Here is a 19741-nt window from a genome sequence, read left to right as displayed (position 1 = left end):
CCAAGCCAACAAGGCAGTATCTTTATTTTTTTGAGATGGAGTTTCACTCTTGTTACCCAGGCTGGAGTGCAATGGTGCAATCTCAGCTCACTGCAACCTCCATCTCCCAGGGTTCAAGTGATTCTCCTGCCCTAGCCTCCCGAGTAGCTGGGATCACAGACATGTGCCACCACATCTGGCTAATTCTGTATTTTTAGTAGAGATGGGGTTTCTTCATGTTGGTCAGGCTGGTTTGGAACTCCCGACCGCAGGTGATCTGCCCGCCTCGGCCTCCCAAAGTGCTGGGATTACAGGCTTGAGCCACCTCACCCAGCGCAAGGTAGTATCTTATAAGGAGGAAAGCTATAAAGAAAATAAAATAGGGGCTGGGCACAGTGGCTCATGCCTGTAATTCCAGCACTTTGGGAGGCTGAGGTGGGCGGATCACCTGAGGTCAGAAGCTCAAGACCAGCCTGGACAACATGGCGAAACCTTGTCTCTATTAGAAAAACACAAAAATTAGCTGGGCATAGTGGTATATGCCTGTAATCCCAGATACTTCAGAGGCTGACAACAGGAGACTTGCTTGAACCCATGAGGCAGGAGAATTGCCTGAACCCAGGAGGGAAAAAAAAAATAGGGTAATGTGATAAGAGAATGATGGCGGGTGGGGAGGGGAACACAAGTGGACTTTTAGGCAATGGACATAAGGTCAACCTCTAAGGAGATGACATTTGAGCTGAGATCTGAAAGACAAGGACAGCAAAGCAAATTTTTCAAATAGTTAAATTTATGAAGTTTGAAGGTTTATCCTTTATTCTGAAAAAATGTCCTTCTAACATTTTTGGAATTAAAATATAACCTCTTTAGTAAAGTGAGAGTTTATAAAATGGTAGGTAGTGATGCTATAAATGTAGTATATTTTTATGTCCATTTTTGGCAAAATAAAAAGTTGACAAACATGATCTCACAAATTAAAAATAAAAATTAGCTGGTTGATAAAATAAAGCCTAGAGACCATCAGGCAATATAGAACACTAAGATGAGAGACAATGGATATCTACACTGCAGAAAACTAACAAAGGTCATTCAATATTTTGGTTTCAGGATCCCTTTATATTGTTAAAAATTATTCAGGATCCCAAAGATTTTTGTTTATGTGGGTTATATCTATGGCTATTTACCATATAAAAAATTAAACCTGGCCCGGTGTGGTGGTTCACGCCTGCAATCCCAGCACTTTGGGAGGCCAAGGTGGACAGATCACAAGGCCAAAAGATTGAGTCCATCTTGGCCAACATGGTGAAACTCCATTTCTACTAAAAATATAAAAATTAGCTGGGTGTGGTGGGGCGCACCTGTAGTCTCAGCTACTCAGGAGGCTGAGGCCAATGAATGGCTTGAACCTGGGAAGTGGAGATTGCAGTGAGCCAAGATTGCACCACTGTATGCCACCCTGGCAACAGAGCAACACTCCGTCTCAAAAAAAAAAAAAGGAATTAAACCTAAGAATTTAAAAAAACACCACTAACTCATTAAAAACAATAAATCCATTACAATTAATAAATTATTTCTTTTCTTTTTTTTTTTTTTTTTGAGACAGAGTCTTGCTCTGTTGCCCAGGCTAGAATGCAGTGGTGAGATCTCAACTCACTGCTATCTCCACTTCCTGGGTTCAAGCGATTCTCTTGTCTCAGGCTCCTGAGTAGCTGGGATTACAGGTGCATGCCACCATGCCCAGCTAATTTTTGTATTTTTTTTAGTAGAGATGAAGTTTCACCATGTTGGCCAGGCTGGTCTCAAATTCCTGACCTTGTGATCTGCCCACCTCAGCCTCCCAAAGTGCTGGGATTACAGGCATGAGCCACTTCCAGGCCCCCCATTTTTTTTTTAAACGGAGTTACACACTGTCGCTCAGGTTGAAGTGCAATGGCACCATCTCAGCTCACTGCAACTTCCACCTCCAGGTTCAAGTGATTCTCCTGCCTCAGCCACACAAGTAGCTGGGATTACAGGCGTGTGCCACTATGCCCAGCTAATTTTTGTACTTTTAGTAGAGATGGGGTTTCTCAATGTTGGCCAGGCTGATCTCAAACTCCTGATCTCAAGGGATCCACCGCGCCTAGCCAATAAATTCTTTTTTTTTTTTTCTTTTTCTTTTTTTGAGACGGAGTTTCGCTCTTTTTACCCAGGCTGGAGTGCAATGGCGCGATCTCGGCTCACCGCAACCTCCGCCTCCTGGGTTCAAGCAATTCTCCTGCCTTAGCCTCCTGAGTAGCTGGGACTACAGGCATGTGCCACCATGCCCAGCTAATTTTTGTATTTTTAGTAGAGACGGGGTTTCACCATGTTGACCAGGATGGTCTCGATCTCTTGACCTCGTGATCCACCCGCCTCGGCCTTTCAAAGTGCTGGGAATATAGGCGTGAGCCGCCGCGCCCGGCCCATAAATTATTTCTTAATTAAAAATAACTATATTTTGTAAAACAAAAATTTAGTGGGAGTAAACTGTTTTACATTTTTGCAAATCTGTTTAATGTCTGGCTTGAAACAAGACACGTGGGTTCTCCTACTTGCTTCTTTATAAGAATGGGCAAGCACAAGGCCGTTTGGGAACTTTCATCCTGCATATACCACACTATCCATGGAACACTATAAAATATCAATATACTCTGAAAGAAGCAGGAAGCCGTCCACCATAACGGTAAAGTGCAGGCCTTGGAGTCAAGACTGCTTAAGTTTGAAACCTGGCTCTATTGTTCATTAGCTATGTACCTTCAACAAGTTATTTTAACCTCACTGAGCATTTATAGAGTTTATTATTTTACCTGTTACCAGTGTAATTTACATATGTAGCACTAATAGATTTACTCAGTAATAAAAATATTAACTAATGAATTGTTTTATTACATGAAATCACATAATATGAACTCAGTAAATGTTATTTTCTTACTAAACTGTTAGTGATATGTTTATAAAATTAACTACATTAATGACTGGAAATTTAAGAACATTATTAAGTAAAAACAGCATACTTGTCAGCAACTTGGGCTTTGAATCCACCGTATTTCTTTTCTTTCTCCCACTTACCTTCACCTTCTGCTTATATAAAACAAAAAAAAATTAAGTTTATGCTTGGCCACCCTAAAATCAGGTATGGCTTCCTTTTCCTACACTATAAATGTTCTGACAATTTCCCCAAAATAATCAATTTACTTTTCTGAGACTCAAATAATTTTTTCATAAACTTATAAATTCATCTGTTATAAATTTATATTTTATAAATTCATAAATTCATATCTTGCAGAGCTGACATCAAGATTATAGGTAATACGTGTATAATAGCTAGTAAGTATCCTCAGTAAACAATAAGGATCTGGCAATCTAATCAAAGTTATACCTATTCTAAACTGTTACAGCATATAAAACTCTTATTATCATACTTCCCAGAACCAGTTATATTGGTTCAATTCCTATCTTAGTTACTAAATGTTAAGTTCCTTATGATTCTATCTCTTTCAGCACCTAGTACAGAGGTTTACATAGAGGAAGCCCTCAATATTTCCTTTTTTTGAGACCGAGTTTCGCTCTTGTTGCCCAGGTTGGAGTACAATGGCACGATCTTAGCTCACTGCAACCTCTACCTCCTGGGCTCAAGCAATTCTCCTGCCTCAGCCTCCCGAGTAGCTGGCACTAAAAGCATGTGCAACCATGCCTGGCTAATTTTTGGTAGAGACGGGTTTTCACCATGTTGTCCAGGCTGGTCTCGAACTCCTGACCTCAGGTGATCCGCCCACCTTGGCCTCCCAAAGTGCTGGGATTACAGGCTAGAGCCACCATACCCGTCCAGCACTCAGTAATTCTAAGTTCATTTTCTGATTCTGTATCTTTGGACATAACATAAGAGAATTTTAATTATTCAAGTAATACTGCCTCCTGGACACAAAGATCATCATTTTAAAAGACTGTATCATGCTATACTCTAAAACTATCATGATGGTAAAGGAACATAAAAAACAGCTCAGGATCCATCCTAGGTTTTTTAAAACAAAAAATGTTAAGTTATAATTCCAAACATTAAAAGATCCTTTTTTCCTTTCACAGTGCAACTTTTACTAAAGGGTAATAAAGAAACACTCTCTCTGCTAACAGATTCCAAAGAACTAGAAAGTGCAAGTAGTGAAATTAATTATAAGAGAGTGAAGTGAAGAAAGAGAGATGAAGGAGAGATCAAGGCCTCAATCAAACTACTAGAAAAATTTAAGCCCAGCAAACTAAACATTTCATTTCTTTCATCAAGGAGCCTCTATTTCAGTATTTCTCTAAACAAGAGAGTAAGAACGAAGCATTTTTTAAAACTATCTTTATCTTAGCCAGAAAAGCTTTAATGTTTCAAAGCACAGATGGAATTGTTGCCTTTTCTCAAAAGGAATAACTAGGTTCCACTACATTCTCCCTAAGATGTACATTCCTCTAGTGTCCTATAATTAATATCTGTGGGGGCAGTGGAATCTGAAATCACTACAAACACAACTACTTTTTGTTTCCTTGACAAACAGATGAGAAAATCAGTCAAGCTGGTTTGTACATTGTTCTGTCCTTGGGTAATTTTTATTAGGTTCTCTGAGTTCCTTCAACAAATTAAACCTCATATATCCTTAATTCTCAGTTGAAATTTTAAAACAGCCAACCAAAATCTCCCCTTTTGACTTTTAAGAGTACTGCTAGGCTGGGCGCGGTGGCTCACGCCTGTAATCCCAGCACTTTGGGAGGCCGAGGCGGGTAGATCACGAGGTCAAGAGATCGAGACCATCCTGGTCAACATGGTGAAACCCCGTCTCTACTAAAAATACAAAAAATTAGTTGGGCATGGTGGCGCGTGCCTGTAGTCCCAGCTACTCGGGAGGCTGAGGCAGGAGAATTGCCTGAACCCAGGAGGCGGAGGTTGCGGTGAGCCGAGATCGTGCCATTGCACTCTAGCCTGGATAACAAGAGCGAAACGCTGTCTCAACAAAAAAAAAAAGAAAAAAAAGAGTACTGCTATAAAACAATAAACACTTCAAAAAAGTGGGAGGAAAAAGAACATAACTGACAAAAGCCTAGACAGAAGAAAGAATTTTGATACAACTATTATTTATTAGTTTATGAAAGGCAGGAAGCCAAATCATTAAGAGTAAAGTCATTCAACCCGAGTAAGCTGAACAACAACAACAAAAGAATAAAATCAGTAAGCCTCTACCCTCTACAAAATTATACACATATATATACTCTTCCCTTCTCTACAGACAAAACTAACATTAAAGTAATTCTGGGGTGGCCTGTGTGAGCAAATTTTAATATTAGTGTTTTTCTATTGCCATCGTAATGTTCCTTTCAATATATCTCCATGCCACAGAACCATGTGATGTTTGTCAGTAGTGTTTCACACTTTGAATTATGGGAATGTTTATTTGCAACAAAATTTACCATTCAGCTAACTATGGAATTTGGTATAGCAAAATTATGTTTTACATATTGCTTCAAACTCACCTAATGCCATGGATGAAATCACCCTTCTGTTGTGAGAGACAAAGCAACTCAAAGGAAGAACATACAACTGCTTGGTAAGTCTCATAATACAGACAAAAAGGCTTAATATATACCATTACAATAATTATAGCTGATAATTAAGACAGTTCCATGTTTTGAAACATTGCCAGGAAACCTGGAAAAATACTACCTATAACTCCATGAACCTAGAGCAACGGAAGGAAAAAAAGGTGACTTAGGCATCTAAAGAGGGGAGAGAGGATGCATAATAATGCAATTATAACAGAGCTCCTGCTCAATCAATCCAGAAATGCCATTAAGCCTAAACCAAGAGTAAAAATATCCAAGAGATTAAAATAGATTTATTACTTCTTTGGGGGGCTGAGACAAAGTTTACCCTGAACCTCAAAAAGAACACACTAGACCAACTAAGTAGAGTCTTCTAAAATACCAGAACGCCCCCAACAGCCTTCTGAGAATAGACAAATAAACAAAGTGCTTTTCCTATATTCTCACTCAACAATCAACAAAGACTTATTTGACCAAATGTGTGAGGGTTTTCCCCACATACACCAAGCATGCAATTCTGCAACGAACACCAGCTAGATACCCTTCAATTCAATTCTGACACTGGAGGATGGCATCAGATCCCATAAATTGAGTGCTCAGTCTCACAAGACTACCCCCTACTTCCCATGCCAATCACGGATCTCAGGTTGTTTTAACATTTGCTCTGACCCAGCCACCATACATCGGGAGTTTACACAACCCCCTTCTTGGGTTCCATTAATTTGCTTGAGGAGCTCACAGAACTCAGGGAAACACGTTTACTGGTTGATTATAAAGGACCTAACAAAGGACACTGATGAACAGCAGATGAAGAGATGGATGGGGCAAGGTAGGGCTGGGGATGCAGAGCTTCCATGTCCTCCTGGGCATGCCAACCTCCAAGAACCTCCATATGTTTGGCTGGCTAGAAGCTTCCCGAAGCCAGTCCTTTTGGAATTTTATGGAAGTTTTATGAAGGCATAATTTATTAAACTATTGGCCACTGGTGTTCAATTTACTCCTTTAGCCCTTCCCCCTTCCCCAAACGTTAGAGGGTAGGGTGGAAAGTCACAACCTTTCATCCTGCCTTGCTCTTTCCAGTGACCAGTTTTTTTCTTTCTCCATCCTTAGGCTACCCAGGGGATGCCCTCAGTTGACTCATTAGCATATAAAATGACACATCACTCTGAAGATCCAAGGATTTCTAAAGCAGTATGCCAGGAAATGGGATACAGACCAAATACAGATTTCATAATACCACAGCCTTCTCTCTGGACCTCTTCTCTATCTGTACTTGCTACTCTTACTAGACTTACTCCCCTGTCTACACTCTCTCTAGTTCATCTCTTTCAGCTTCCTGCTCTAAAAGCAATTCATATACTAGACACCCTGTGGTGATTGCTGCACAACTCTATGAATATATTAAAACAATTCAATTGTATACTTTAAATGAGTATATTTTTTGTGACTTATATCTTTAAAAAGATTTTTCAAAATAGACATCCCAAACCTAACATATTCAAAACTAAATTTCTCATCTTCTTCCCAAAATCTGCTCCACTCACAGCCTTCCCCCTATCAATAAATGTCAACTCTAATCTTTCTAGTTGCTCAGGCCAAAAAAAAAAAGAAGTCATTCGTGATTATTCTCCTCCTCTCTCACCCCACATTTAATCCATACAGAAATCTGGCTGGACCTACTTTCAAAATAGATCTAGAATTAAATTACTTATCACTTCCACTGGCCATAACCTGGTCTAAGCCATCAATATTTTACACTGGATTACAACAGTCATCTAATTGGTATCCCCATTTCAGCAGCAACCAGAATAACCTTTTAAAAACAAATGAGTGCCAGGTGCAGGGGCTCACACCAGTAATCCCAGAACTTTGGGAGGCTGAGGCGGGTAGATCACCTGATATCAGGAGTTCGAGACAAGCCTGACCAATATGATGAAACCCTGTCTCTACCAAAAATACAAAAATTAGCTGGACGTAGTGGCACGTGCCTGTAATCCCAACTACTCCAGAGGCTGAGACAGGAGAATCACTTGAACCTGGGAGGCGGAGGTTGCAGTGAGCCGACATCACATCACTGCACTCTAGCCTAGGCAACAAGAGCCAAACTCTTCCCCTTTTGCTGAAATGGATCTCCATCTCACTTTGAATAAAAATCAAAGTCCTTACAATGCCTATAAAACCCCTGGTGAATCCCATTTTGCCCCTCCCCAACATCACCCACCATAATCTCTTCGAACTCATCTGCTAATCTCCATTTTAACTACTTTTTTGCACCCACAGAAGTTTTCTTGCTACTCCCTAAACTCACCAGGCACACTCTAACCTCAGGACTTTTGTTTTTTCTGTTCACTTAGTATCAAACATTCGCACCTTATACCCTCATGTCTATATTACTTAGTATCGTACCTCCCTACTCAAATGTCACCTTTTCAGTGAGGTCTTCCCTTACTATTTTAATGTAAAACTGCACACCCCTGTTTCCCCTTTCCCTGCTTTCTATTTTTCTTTTTTTGAGATGAAGTCTGGGTCTTGTCGCCCAGGCTAAAGTGCAGTGGCAGGATCTTGGCTCACTGCAAGCTCCGCCTCCTAGGTTCAAGTGATTCTCCTGCCTCAGCCTCCCAAGTAGCTGGGATTACAGGCACATGCCACACACCCAGCTCATTTTTTTTTTTTGTATCTTTAGTAGAGACGGAGTTTCGCCATGTTTGGCAAGCTGGTCTCGAACTTCTGACATCAGGTAATCCACCTGCCTCGGCCTCCCAAAGTGCTGGGATTACAAGTGTGAGCCATCATGCCTGGCCCTACTTTCGGTTTTTCTAGAGAATTTATCACCTTCTATTATATTTAACATTTTATTTATTTAGTTAGTTAGTTTGTTGTCTGTCTCCTCTTACTAAAGTATATGCTGTGTGTGTGTGTGTGTGTGTGTGTGTGTGTGTGTGTGTGTGTGTTTTCTCTTTTGAGATGGAGATTCGCTCTGTTGCCCAGGCTGGCACAATCTTAACTCACTGCAACCTCTGCCTCCTGGGCTAAAGCGACTCTCCTGCCTCAGCCTCCCAAGTAGCTGGGACCACAGGTGTGCACCACCGCGTCTGGCCAAATTTTAAGCTCTGTCGAGACAAAAATTTTTGTTCATTCAGTTCACCCGCTGTATCCCCTGTGCCTAAACAGTTCCTGGCACAGTAGGTGTGCAATAAATACTGAAAAAACTGAATGTAAACTAGGGATTTATAAATAAATTTCATCTTAGAACTCAAAGTTAGGGTCTGTGTCTAGCCCATCTGTATTACTAATTTGTTCACAAATGATACGTGATTAAAAAGCTGTATGCCTATGGCAATACTGTTACATTCTACATGTCATCAATCTAAATGAACCTCACACTTAGAAAGGTCTTTACCCAGATGATAGCTTCAATAATTATGTTCCTTTTTTTTTTTTTTTTGAGACAAGAGTCTTGCTCTGTTGCCCAGGCTGGCACAATCCTGGCTTACTGCAACCTCCATCTCCCGGGTTCAAGTGATTCTCCTGCGTCAGCCTCCCAAGTAGCTGGGTCCACAGGTGTGCGCCACCACACACTTATGTTCCACTAATTATGTTCCACTTGTTTTTCCTTTTTAAATTAATCAAAAACATAAATGCATATCAGAACTTCAAATCACTAAGAGATAGTTCTGTCACAGAGAGGGAAAAAAAAAACAAAAAACACAAGAATTTAAAATCTTGACATTCTAATTAATCTATATAGTCTAAATCCTGAATAAATAAGCAAACTATCAAACTTTTCTTGCACTGTAGAAAATATGAGTAGGAAAGCCCATGTAGGACAGTGGGTAAGAGTGTATACTGGTAGATCAAGAATGGCTGGGTTTGAATTCTGTCTCCATCTCCACCATCTATTAGCTCTGTAACCATGAGCAAGTTACTTAACGTCTTGATCTATCTGTTTTCTAATCTGTAAAATGGAGATCATAATAATACCTTCTTAAAAGAGTTGTGAGAACTGAATGAATTAGTATGTGTAAAATCCTTAGAGAACAGTGCCTGGCACGTAGTAAGCACTTAACAAAAGTTAGCTATAAAATTATTACCAGCTTCATGGTCCATCTAAGGACCTTGAGATTCAAACTGAGAAACCATTGGCACAGATAAAAATGGTAACTATACTTTGTAAATTCTCTGCAAAAAAAAAAAAAAAAAATCCTGTATGAAGAGATTTTTTTTTCTAGTCTATGTTTGTATGTTTCATTAGTGAAAAACATACCAGTGCATTGAGATTTACTTCAAAGTACTGAGGGAAAGGAGGTAAAGGAAATAGATGAAAAAAGACTGTTAAGTGAGAACTACTGAAGTGGTGAGATCAGTAGAAAGTGCGGGGTCATTACCCTTCTATTTTTATACATATTTAAAGTTTCTATCAAAAATAGCTAAGATGAGTCTGTAATCCCAGCACTTTGGAAACCCAAAGAGGGAGGGTTGCTTGAGATTAGGAGGTCAAGACCAGCCTGGAAAACATGGCAAAACCCACCTCTACAAAAAACACAAGAAAATTAGCTGTGTGTGGTGATGTGCACCTATAGTCCCAGCTACTCAGGAGGCTGAGGTGGGAAGATCACTTGAGCCAAGGAGGCAGAGGCTGCAGTGAGCCGTGATTACACCACTCCACTCCAGCCTGGGTGACAGAGTGAGATCCTGTCTCAAAAAAAGAATAGAACAGAATAGAATAGAATGGCTGAAAGAAAACCTTAACAGATTTTCTGCTCTAGAATTGATTAACAATCACCCTTTTACTTTTCCTGCAGAAACTCACTTAAACTCTCATACCTTCTAAAACAAACCAAACCATTCAATAGTTAGAAACAAGACAGAATGGATGGCTGGGCGAAGTGGCTCATGCCTATAATCCCAGCACTTTGGGAGGTTGAGGTGGATGGACCACTTGAGGTCAGAAGTTCCAGACCAGCCTGGCTAACCTGGTGAAACCCCATCTCTACTAAAAATACAAAAATTAGCCAGGTGTGGTGGCACACACCTGTAATCCCAGCTACTAGGGAAGCTGAAGCAGGAGAATCACCTGAACCCGGAAGGCAGAGGTTGCAGTAAACCGAGATCATGCCACTGTACTCCAGCCTGGGCAACAGAGCAAGAATCTGTCTCAAAAGAAAGACAAAATGGATGTCATAAACACAATATTTTCCATTTTGTCCTACTAGTTCTTCAGAGCATAAGCTAATTTACTAGAGAGGCTGGTCCAATTTGTCTCTCATAATCTGGGAATATAATTTCCAGCACCGTGCCCAAAACAAAATTCTGATGTAATTATTTTGAATACTCCAGATCTTAAAACTATCTTTATCTGCATAATCATCATAATTTTTATCATAAATAAATAATAAATAATTTAAATGTTTTCTATGTGAAGCAGAGAACTACTTATAGATGAAAAACTGAGGCTCGCAGTTTAAGTAAAAAAGTGACTTGAGTTAACATGTAAACAAACATAGGCCTAATTCTAAAAGCCTGTGTTTTTATACTTTTCCATACTGATTTCCATTTTACATTAAAAATGGGAAAGATAGGCTGGGCCCGGTGGTTCATGCCTGTAATCCTACCACTTTGGGAGGCCAAGGCAGACAGATAGCTTGAGCCCAGGAGTTCAGCCTGGGCAACATGGAAAGACCCTGTCTCTACAAAAAAACAAAAATTTGGCTAGGTGAAGTGGCTCACGCCTGTAATCCCAGCACTTTGGGAGGCCAAGGCAGGTGGATCACTTAGATCAAGAGTTTGAGACCAGCCTGGCCAACGTGGTAAAACCCCATCTCTACTAAAAAATACAAAAATTAGCTGAGCATGGTGACATGCACGTGTAATCCCAGCTACTCAGGAAGCTGAGACATGAAAATTGCTTGAATCCAAGAGATAGTGGTTGCAGTTAGCTGAGGTCACGCCATTGCACTCCAGCCTGGGCGACAAAGCAAAACTTCATATATGTATATTTAATATATATATATATATATTTTTTTTTTTTTTTTTAAACCATAACTAGCCAGGTGTGGTGGCATACACCTGTAGTTCCAGCTCTTAAGAGGCTGATGTGGCAGGATCACTTGAGCCCAGAAGCGAGTGGAGTTCATTCCACTGCACTCAGAGGCAACAGAGCCAGACTCTCTCCCTCTCCCATATCCCGCCCAGAAAAGAGTAGAAAGAAAAGCCAGGCACAGTGAGTTGTGCCTGTAATCCCAGCACTTTGGGAGACCGAGACAGGTGAATAACAAGGTCAGGAGACAGAGACCAACCTAGCTAAGATGGTAAAACCCCATTTCTACTAAAAATACAAAAAATTAGCTGGGCATGGTGGCATGTACCTGTAATCCCACCTACTCAGGAGGCTGAGGCAGGAGAATCGCTTGAACCCAGGAGGTGGAGGTTGCAGTGAGCTGAGATTGCGCCACTGCACTCCAGCCTAGGCAACAAAGTGAGACTCTGTCTCAAAAAAAAAAAAAAAAAAAAGAGAGAGAGAGAAAGAATGAAGTATAGAAACGGTAATCTGGGAAAGTTGCACATCAAGTCCATATACTTCCAACTACTATATCTGTAATTTCTTTCACTAAATTATCAATGCTTCCTTCAGATAAACAGAAATTAAAACAATTCTATTGTTCCTTAAGTTCTTGATTAGCTATTTCTCAACATTATGTTGACAAATATTTACTGATTGCTAACTGTATGCCAGCACTATTCTAGTTGTTTGGGGACAGGGCAGCAAACAAGACATCCCTGTTATCTGGTGGAGGGAAGCCATAAACGTGTAACAAACAGGGTAACGTCATATATTGAAAATAAGATGATATAACAGCAACTGAAGGCATTACTTAAAATAAGGTGAGGCTGGATGCAGTGGCTCACACCTGTAATTCCAGCACTTTGGGAGGCCAAGGCGGGTGGATCACCTGAGGTCAGGGGTTCCAGACCAGTGTGGCCAACAAGGTAAAACCCTGTCTCTACTAAAGTACAAAAATTAGCCGGGCACCGTGTTCGGCGGCTCACACCTGTAATCTCAGCACTTTGGGAGGCCAAGGCAGGTGGATCACCTGAGATCTGGAATTCAAGACCAGCCTGACCAACATGGTGAAACCCCATCTCTACTAAAAATACAAAAATTAGCCGGGCATGGTGGCACATGTCTGTAATTCAAGCTACCTAGGAGGCTGAGGCACAATAATCACTTGAACCTGGGGGGCAGAGGTTGCAGTGAGCCGAGATAACACTACTGCATTCCAGCCTGGGTAACAAGTGTGAAACTCTGTCTCCAAAAAAAAAAAAAAAATAGCTGGGCTCAGTGGTGTGCACCTGTAACCCCAGCTACTCGGGAGGCTGAGGCAAGAGAATCACTTGAACCTGAAAGGCGGAGGTTGCAGTAAGCTGAAATCGCGCCACTGTACTCCAGCCTGTGGGCAACAGAGCGAGACTGTGTCTCAATAAAATAAAATAAAGATAAACAGATACATGTAATTTTAAAAATCTATGAAGACTCCATCTCAAAACAAACAAACAAAAAAACAGAAATAAGGTGATCAAAGAAGGTCTTTCTGAAGAGGTAATATTTGAGTTTAGATGTTAAACAATGAGAAGGAAGCAGGATGTGAAGAAGCCCTAGGCAGGGCAGATGGTATGGGACTTATATACCAATGTAAAAGAAATTTAGATCTTCACCTTATTGCAATGGGATATCACTGCAGGGTTTTAAAGCAGAGGAATGACATTTGCTTATGCTACAGAAAGATCACTTTAGAAAATAATGGTAATGAATGCTATAGTCAAGCAAATTTAAAGAACTCATCTATGGAACATATCCTCAGGTAGCCATTTCTCTAAATTATTTCCTTTAATACGAACAAAAGTCTCATTACACATTATGAAATAAAGGATAAAATAAAAATATCTCTGGAATAGCTAACAGTTACTTAAATTTATCCTGAGGTCTAAATATAAATTACTAAATAATGGATGTCAGAAGAAAAGAGATAAGCAAAGTGGCATCAGGAAAATAGACAGCAAGGCTGAGAAAGCCAAAGATACCTACTTCACAATTTTCCCTAAAGCTGACCTAGAAACCAAACTTAAACTAAACTAAGTCTAACTGTAAAGAAATAAGAACTTAAATGAAAACAAGACCCAATGCATAAACTGTTCTCATTGTGCCCCACACCACTCTGCTGAATATTTCTCTCAAAATGCTTTATTTACAATGAGATCAATGAAGTTCTTTAAATGTAAATACAAAACATCTAAACTTAATCTTAACCATTTTAGAAAGTTAAATTCCATTCCACTAGAAAAATAACATCAAAGTATGAAGTTGTTTTAGCCAAAAGCACTTAACTATATAAGCTATACACAATGCACTTCAACTGAACCACTGCCCTCCTGGAGCAATCATTTTTTCACTCTTAGGATATCAACAGGCTGGGCGCGGTGGCTCATGTCTGTAATCCCAGCACTTTGGGAGGCCAAGGAGGGCATATCACAAGGTCAGGAGATCTAGACCATCCTGGCTAACATGGTGAAATCCCATCTCTACTAAAAATACAAAAAATTAGCCGGGCGGGGTAGTGCACACCTGTAGTCCCAGCTACTCAGGTGGCTGAGGCAGGAGAATCACTTGAACACAGCAGGCGGAGGTTGCAGGCAGCCGAAATAGCTCCGCAACCTGCACTCCAGCCTGGGAAACAGAGCAAGACTCCATCTCAAAAAGGTATCAACAAAGGAAATAAGCTCAGGCAGAACAGCAACAACAGCAGAGGTAAAAAAATTCTGGCTTCATTGTATATCATTATTGCTGACTAGAAAAAAACTGTAATTGTCATTTGTGATCCCACACAGCAGGGATGGGACAGGGACCAACTAATTCTTGCAAATGATGGAACCATACAGTTAAAGCCCCAGAGCCCAAAGGTGAGGAAGTGTAAAATGCTTGTATAGTTTAGTAAAAATGTTTTAAAATAGGGTAGAGAATAGGTTCTCTCACATTAGAACTGCTTACGATTTATCACCAGCATACCAAGTATATTAATCATTATTTTACAAAGTTAATGCTGAAGTCAAATCCTAACTTCACCATTTTACTGAGTAACCTTAAGCAAGTTAACATTTCTGAGCCTTAGTTTTCTCGTTTGTAAATCAGTGATTAAAAAATCGACTTCTCAGATGATTTTAAGGTACAATGAGATGACTGGGCACATAGCAGATACTTAACATGTGAGTCTTTGATGATTACTGTTAGCATATTTGATTTTTGCACATTATAATTTTACCTCTGGGCAAGAAAATATTTGATCTGCTATTGGTAAACACAGGTAATTCTGTCTTGTCTCTAATAATTTCTCTGCATTGTTATTCAAAGAACCACAAAACATCCCTCCCAAAACTTTAAACACAAATAGTTTGAAGCATGGGGCCGATAATTTCGCAAGCTTTATCTATCTGTTCTCTAAAAGGTAAACAAAACAAAACACTGCAGGAGCAATGGCAGAAGTAGAGTAAGGCAGAATAACTGGATGATGGGTCTCACTGGTGAAATGCCGCAGGCAGGAAGCAAAGAAAAATTCTAATAGATATATATGGAGTAAGAGTTAACCCTCTCTTCTCAGCAGGAACCAAGAGTGACTTCTCCACACTTCCTCCTATAAGATTTAAACCTTCTGCAAACAATCCGTGCTTTAACAGAGCTCATTTCTGCAGTAAAGCAGCAAAATGGAAAAACCTCCAGGATAAAGACAAAAAAGACATAACTAGAGAAAAAGGTACTACATATTCAAAAAGCACATTTGTTGTTGTCATTACCTATGAAATCGACTCAATTGTGTAAAAAAGTATTTCACGTAATTCAAAAGTAACTGGGCCGGGCGCGGTGGCTCGCCTGAAATCCCTGCACTTTGGGAGGCCGAGGTGGGTGGATCACCTGAGGTCAGGAGTTCGAGACTGGCCTGGCCAACACGATGAAACCCCGTCTCTACTAAAAATATAAAAAATTAGCCGGACGTGGTGGGGGCTCCTGTAATCCCAACTACTTGGGAAGCTGAGGCAGGAGAATATCTTGAACCCGGGAGGCGGAGGTTGCAGTGAGCCAAGATCGTGCCACTGGACTCCAGCCTGGGCGAAAAGAGCAAAACTCCGTCTCAAAAAAAAAACAAAAACTGGACACGCTTTATATTTTAAGGTATTAATGATGATACTGACTACAGTATCGCAGTTGTTTCTGGTCAGTATCCAAGAAACCTGTATTTTATTGCAGCAAACACAGGTACAGGGGAAACCCGGTGGTGCCTCCAATCTATGTAGAGCTCATGCTGCTTCTTAACACTCATCCAGGTAAGGCTCTCCTTACTACACATCACAAGTTTTAGATACATTCATCCAGAAAAGGCACTCTTTATTAAACATCACTGGATTTACTACTGCTTAAAACCACAGCTTGCCTACCATCAGGAAAGCCAGAAATCATTAACATGTCAAGGCCTGTAAGAAATAAACGGACGCGACAATTTCCGCGAAGATTCGGAAAAATCAACAACACACCCTACGAGGCTCTGAAATATATATTTTAAAAAACAGGTAAATCTCTATGGATCTGGGCCCAACGGCCCAAGGTCACAAGTCAATGGCTAAAAAACCCAAGAAATGAGTCTCCTGCAGTTCAGGACAATCCTGGCTAGGAATGGAGTCTGGGTTTGGGAACACTCGGGTCAAACCTTTAATGTGAACAACCCCAACCAAATGCAGTGGCTCCGTGGGTAAACCCCAAGCGTTTCGGGACGTATTTCCTTCCATTTCCCCAGTCTTCCCTTCCTTAGTCACCCCCAACACTCACATCTCCGGAGCCACTTCATCCAATGGTAGACGATAGTACTGTGGTGTTTCTTGTTCTCTATACACCAAGACGACAAGCCTTGAATGGATTCCATGGTGTTGGTTACAGATTGGAATTTTCGATCCAACGAGGACTCCAGAGCCCCTGCTGAAGAGGCCGACGAGGAGGAGGCCTTACTGCTGCCTCCGCCGCCGCCGGCCGCCATCTTCCCGGTTTGCACAAGCGCTGCTGCTCCTCTGGCGGCAGCGGCGGCGGGAGCGGGCAAAACAATCACTGCGAGTGCGTGAAAGCCGTAGGTGGGGAGGGAGGCCAGGGGGTGGGGATGGTGCACGCGCTGGGCTCCTCCGGAGGTACGGACGGGAACACAAGCTGCTGGGCACGCTGGCAGCTCCTACACGCTGCAAGGAGGGGCTGCGGGTCTCGGAGGTTTTACCAATATTGTTCAAGGGGTCGTGTTTAAACCAGTCAGTAATCACGGAAAAACTACGCAGAAAACAGGACCTGCAAAGCCTTTCAAAACGCCTGACGCCGAAACTAATGGTTTTATACTTTTCGGCTCTCAATGCTAAGGCCCTTCCCCGCCCCTGTCCCCACGCTCCTGTGAGCCAGGTCGGGCGTTAATATCTTAAATTTAATACTACCCGACTGCCCCTTCAGTTGCAGAAATCTCTCTCTCCTTTAGACTCGCTTGCACAGAGAAGGTCCAAGGCTACCTAGTCAGGACTTTTTTTTGCAACGCAACAGCAGCAAAGGGGCAGCAACAGTATAGCGCGTGCGCCGCTTGGCCCCGCCCCCTCGCTTCCTTCTCAACCTTGAAAGCAGAAAGAGGCGTGATGGCGGGGCAACCTGACCAATCAGGAATGGAGAACCAGAAGCGCGCGCAGGAGCTCTGAAGCCCCCAGGGCCCAGGAAGCGCTTCGATTATTTGTGCGCCTGCGCAGAAGGTCAGCGTGTAGCGGGCTGCAAACACTAGGAGGGAAGGGTGAGGGAGCTGGTATAACTAAGGTTAGAGGGAGGAGCTCCACCGCTCCACCGCGCCTTTTGTTGCCTTGGGTCACTGTCTTGGGAGTGTTCAGCTCACACAACAGAGACAGAAAATTCCCACCACTGAGACCACTGTTAGGCTTTGGCGGCTGCAGCCATCGCCGCCAACTCCTCGGGGCAGCGACACGCGACAAAATGGCTGGCAGACATCTTGCAGCACCACAGAAGATGCGCATGCGCCAGGTCCAGTGAGCCATTCACTACGCAGACTCCGAGACCAAACCGTATTTCTCCCTTCCTTTGGAAGATAACATTCACAGCTGCTTGACCATTTAGGTTAGAGGAAAAGGAAATAAATGAGGAAGTGAAAGAAAATTTTCCCCATAAAATTTTTCGAGGGGAAGAAAATGGCAAGATGTGACCTCATTTTCGCCAGCTATGTTACAATCTTAAAATTGCATAATATGTTATAGTTGGCAAGAGCCTTACATAACTATTATTATGAGCCTTATATGAACTGTTCCATCGCATGTACCTATGTAAATCCTCCGGGCTAATTTAGAGGATCCTGTGTTCCCCCTAAGCATATACAATTTTAATTTTTTTAGCGTCTCCCCATTACAGTCACACTTCTTGCAGGGAAGCTTTTTTGTCAAATTCATGTCCACTGTTCATTAATTCAGGTTGTTGAACGTCTTGTGCCAAGTACTGTTTTAGATGATGGGGAATAATACAGAGCAAAACACAAAAATCCCTTCCCTCCGGGGTTTAGTGGCAGGAGACCAGGAACAAGGACATTTCAGACAGTACTGAGTTCTGTAAAAAGGTGAAGCAGGATAAGGGAGAAAGGTGTGTGTGTGTGTGTACAGGCATGCACGCGCCAGTATGAGAATGGTGGTATGGTGAACCGGGAAGTCTTCTCGAAGGAAGTAACTCAATCTGAACATTGACGAAAAAGCAACCAAGCAGATATGGGAGAGGGGGAGTTGAACATGCTGGCAGAAGGAACAGTAAGTGCAAAGGCCCTAAAACAGGGTCTCGTTCTGTCCCTGCCCAGGCTAGAGTGCGGTGGCATCATCGTAGCTCATTGCAGCCTTAATCCCCCAGACTCAAGTGATCCTCCTGCCTCAGCAGCTCAAGTAGCTGGGACTACAGGCCTGCATCATCACACCTGGCTAAAATACAAACAAACTTTTTTCTTTTTGAGAGGGGGTCTCCCTATGTTGCCCAGGCTGGTCTCAAATTCCTGGCCTCAAGTAGTCAACCTGCTTTCAGCCTCCCAAAGTGCTGGGATTATAAGCATGAGCCACCATGCCTGGTCCTGACCCTAAATTTTTTTTTTCTGTAACTCTAGCCAAAAACCCACTTTTTAAAATAGACTATTTTAGAGCAGTTTTAGATTCACAGCAGTTGTGTGGAAAGCACAGAGGCTTCCATATACCTCCTGCCCCTACACATGAATACCCTTCCCCATTATCAATGTCACCCACCAGAATGGTACATCTGTTACAACTGACAAACCTACACTAACACATTATCACCCAAAGCCCATAGTTTACAATAGGGTTCACTCTTGATGTTATACCTTCTGAGTTTGAAAAAATGTATAATGGTACGTATCCACCATTATAGTATCATTCAGAGCAGTTTCACTGCTCTAAAAACCTCTGTGCTCCACCTGTTCATCCCTCCCTCCCCTAGTCCCCTAGCAACTACTAATCATTTTACCGTCTTCATAGTTTTGCCTTTTTCAGAACATCATGTAGTTGAAATCATTCAGTACGTAACCTTTTCAGACTGGCTTTTTTCACTTAGTAATATGCATTTCAGTTTCCTCCACGTCTTTTCATGGCTTGATAACTAATTTCTTTTTAGTACTGAAATATTTCACTGTCCAGATGTGCCAGTTTTATTTATCCATTCACTTGAAGGACATCTTGGTTGCTTCCACATTTTGGCAAGTATGAATAAAGCTGTTATAAATATCTATGTACAGCTTTTGGGTGAATATGTTTTCAACTCCTTGAATAAATACGAAGGAGTACAATTGTTAGAGCCTATGGTAAGAGTATGTTTAGTTTTGTAATAAATCATCAACCTGAGGCCGGGCGCAGTGGCTCATGCCTGTAATCCCAGCACTTTGGGAGACTGAGGAGGGTGGATCACCCAAGGTCAGGAGTTAGAAACCAGCCAGCCTGACCAACATGGGGAAACCCAGTCTCTATTAAAAAATACAAAATTGGCTGGGCGTGGTGGCTTACGCCTGTAACCCAAGCACTTTGGAGGCCAGGGCAGGTGGATCACCTGAGG

The 19741-nt window shown here is 41.7% G+C and overlaps 1 protein-coding gene across 10 annotated transcripts in view; it reads right to left on the bottom strand.

The window, feature by feature from the left end:
- The window catches only part of RPRD2 (regulation of nuclear pre-mRNA domain containing 2), a 110849-nt gene extending 93637 nt beyond the window's left edge, over window positions 1–17212 (bottom strand). For all 10 annotated transcript variants that reach the window (XM_012462578.3, XM_064370507.1, XM_064370509.1 and 7 more), the window contains exon 1: window positions 16448–17212. In XM_012462578.3, coding sequence (XP_012318001.1) covers window positions 16448–16652 — 205 coding nt within the window. In that variant the 5' untranslated portion in view covers window positions 16653–17212. The remainder of the gene's footprint in view (window positions 1–16447) is intronic.
- Window positions 17213–19741: the final 2529 nt, after the last annotated feature.

This window comes from Aotus nancymaae, unplaced genomic scaffold (assembly GCF_030222135.1).
Source record: "Aotus nancymaae isolate 86718 unplaced genomic scaffold, 86718_ANA_hifiasm-v0.15.2.pri h1tg000108l, whole genome shotgun sequence".
Classification (NCBI taxonomy): domain Eukaryota; kingdom Metazoa; phylum Chordata; class Mammalia; order Primates; family Aotidae; genus Aotus; species Aotus nancymaae.
The sequence above is the reverse complement of the archived record's forward strand: the minus strand, read 5'-3'. Positions and strand labels throughout refer to the sequence as shown.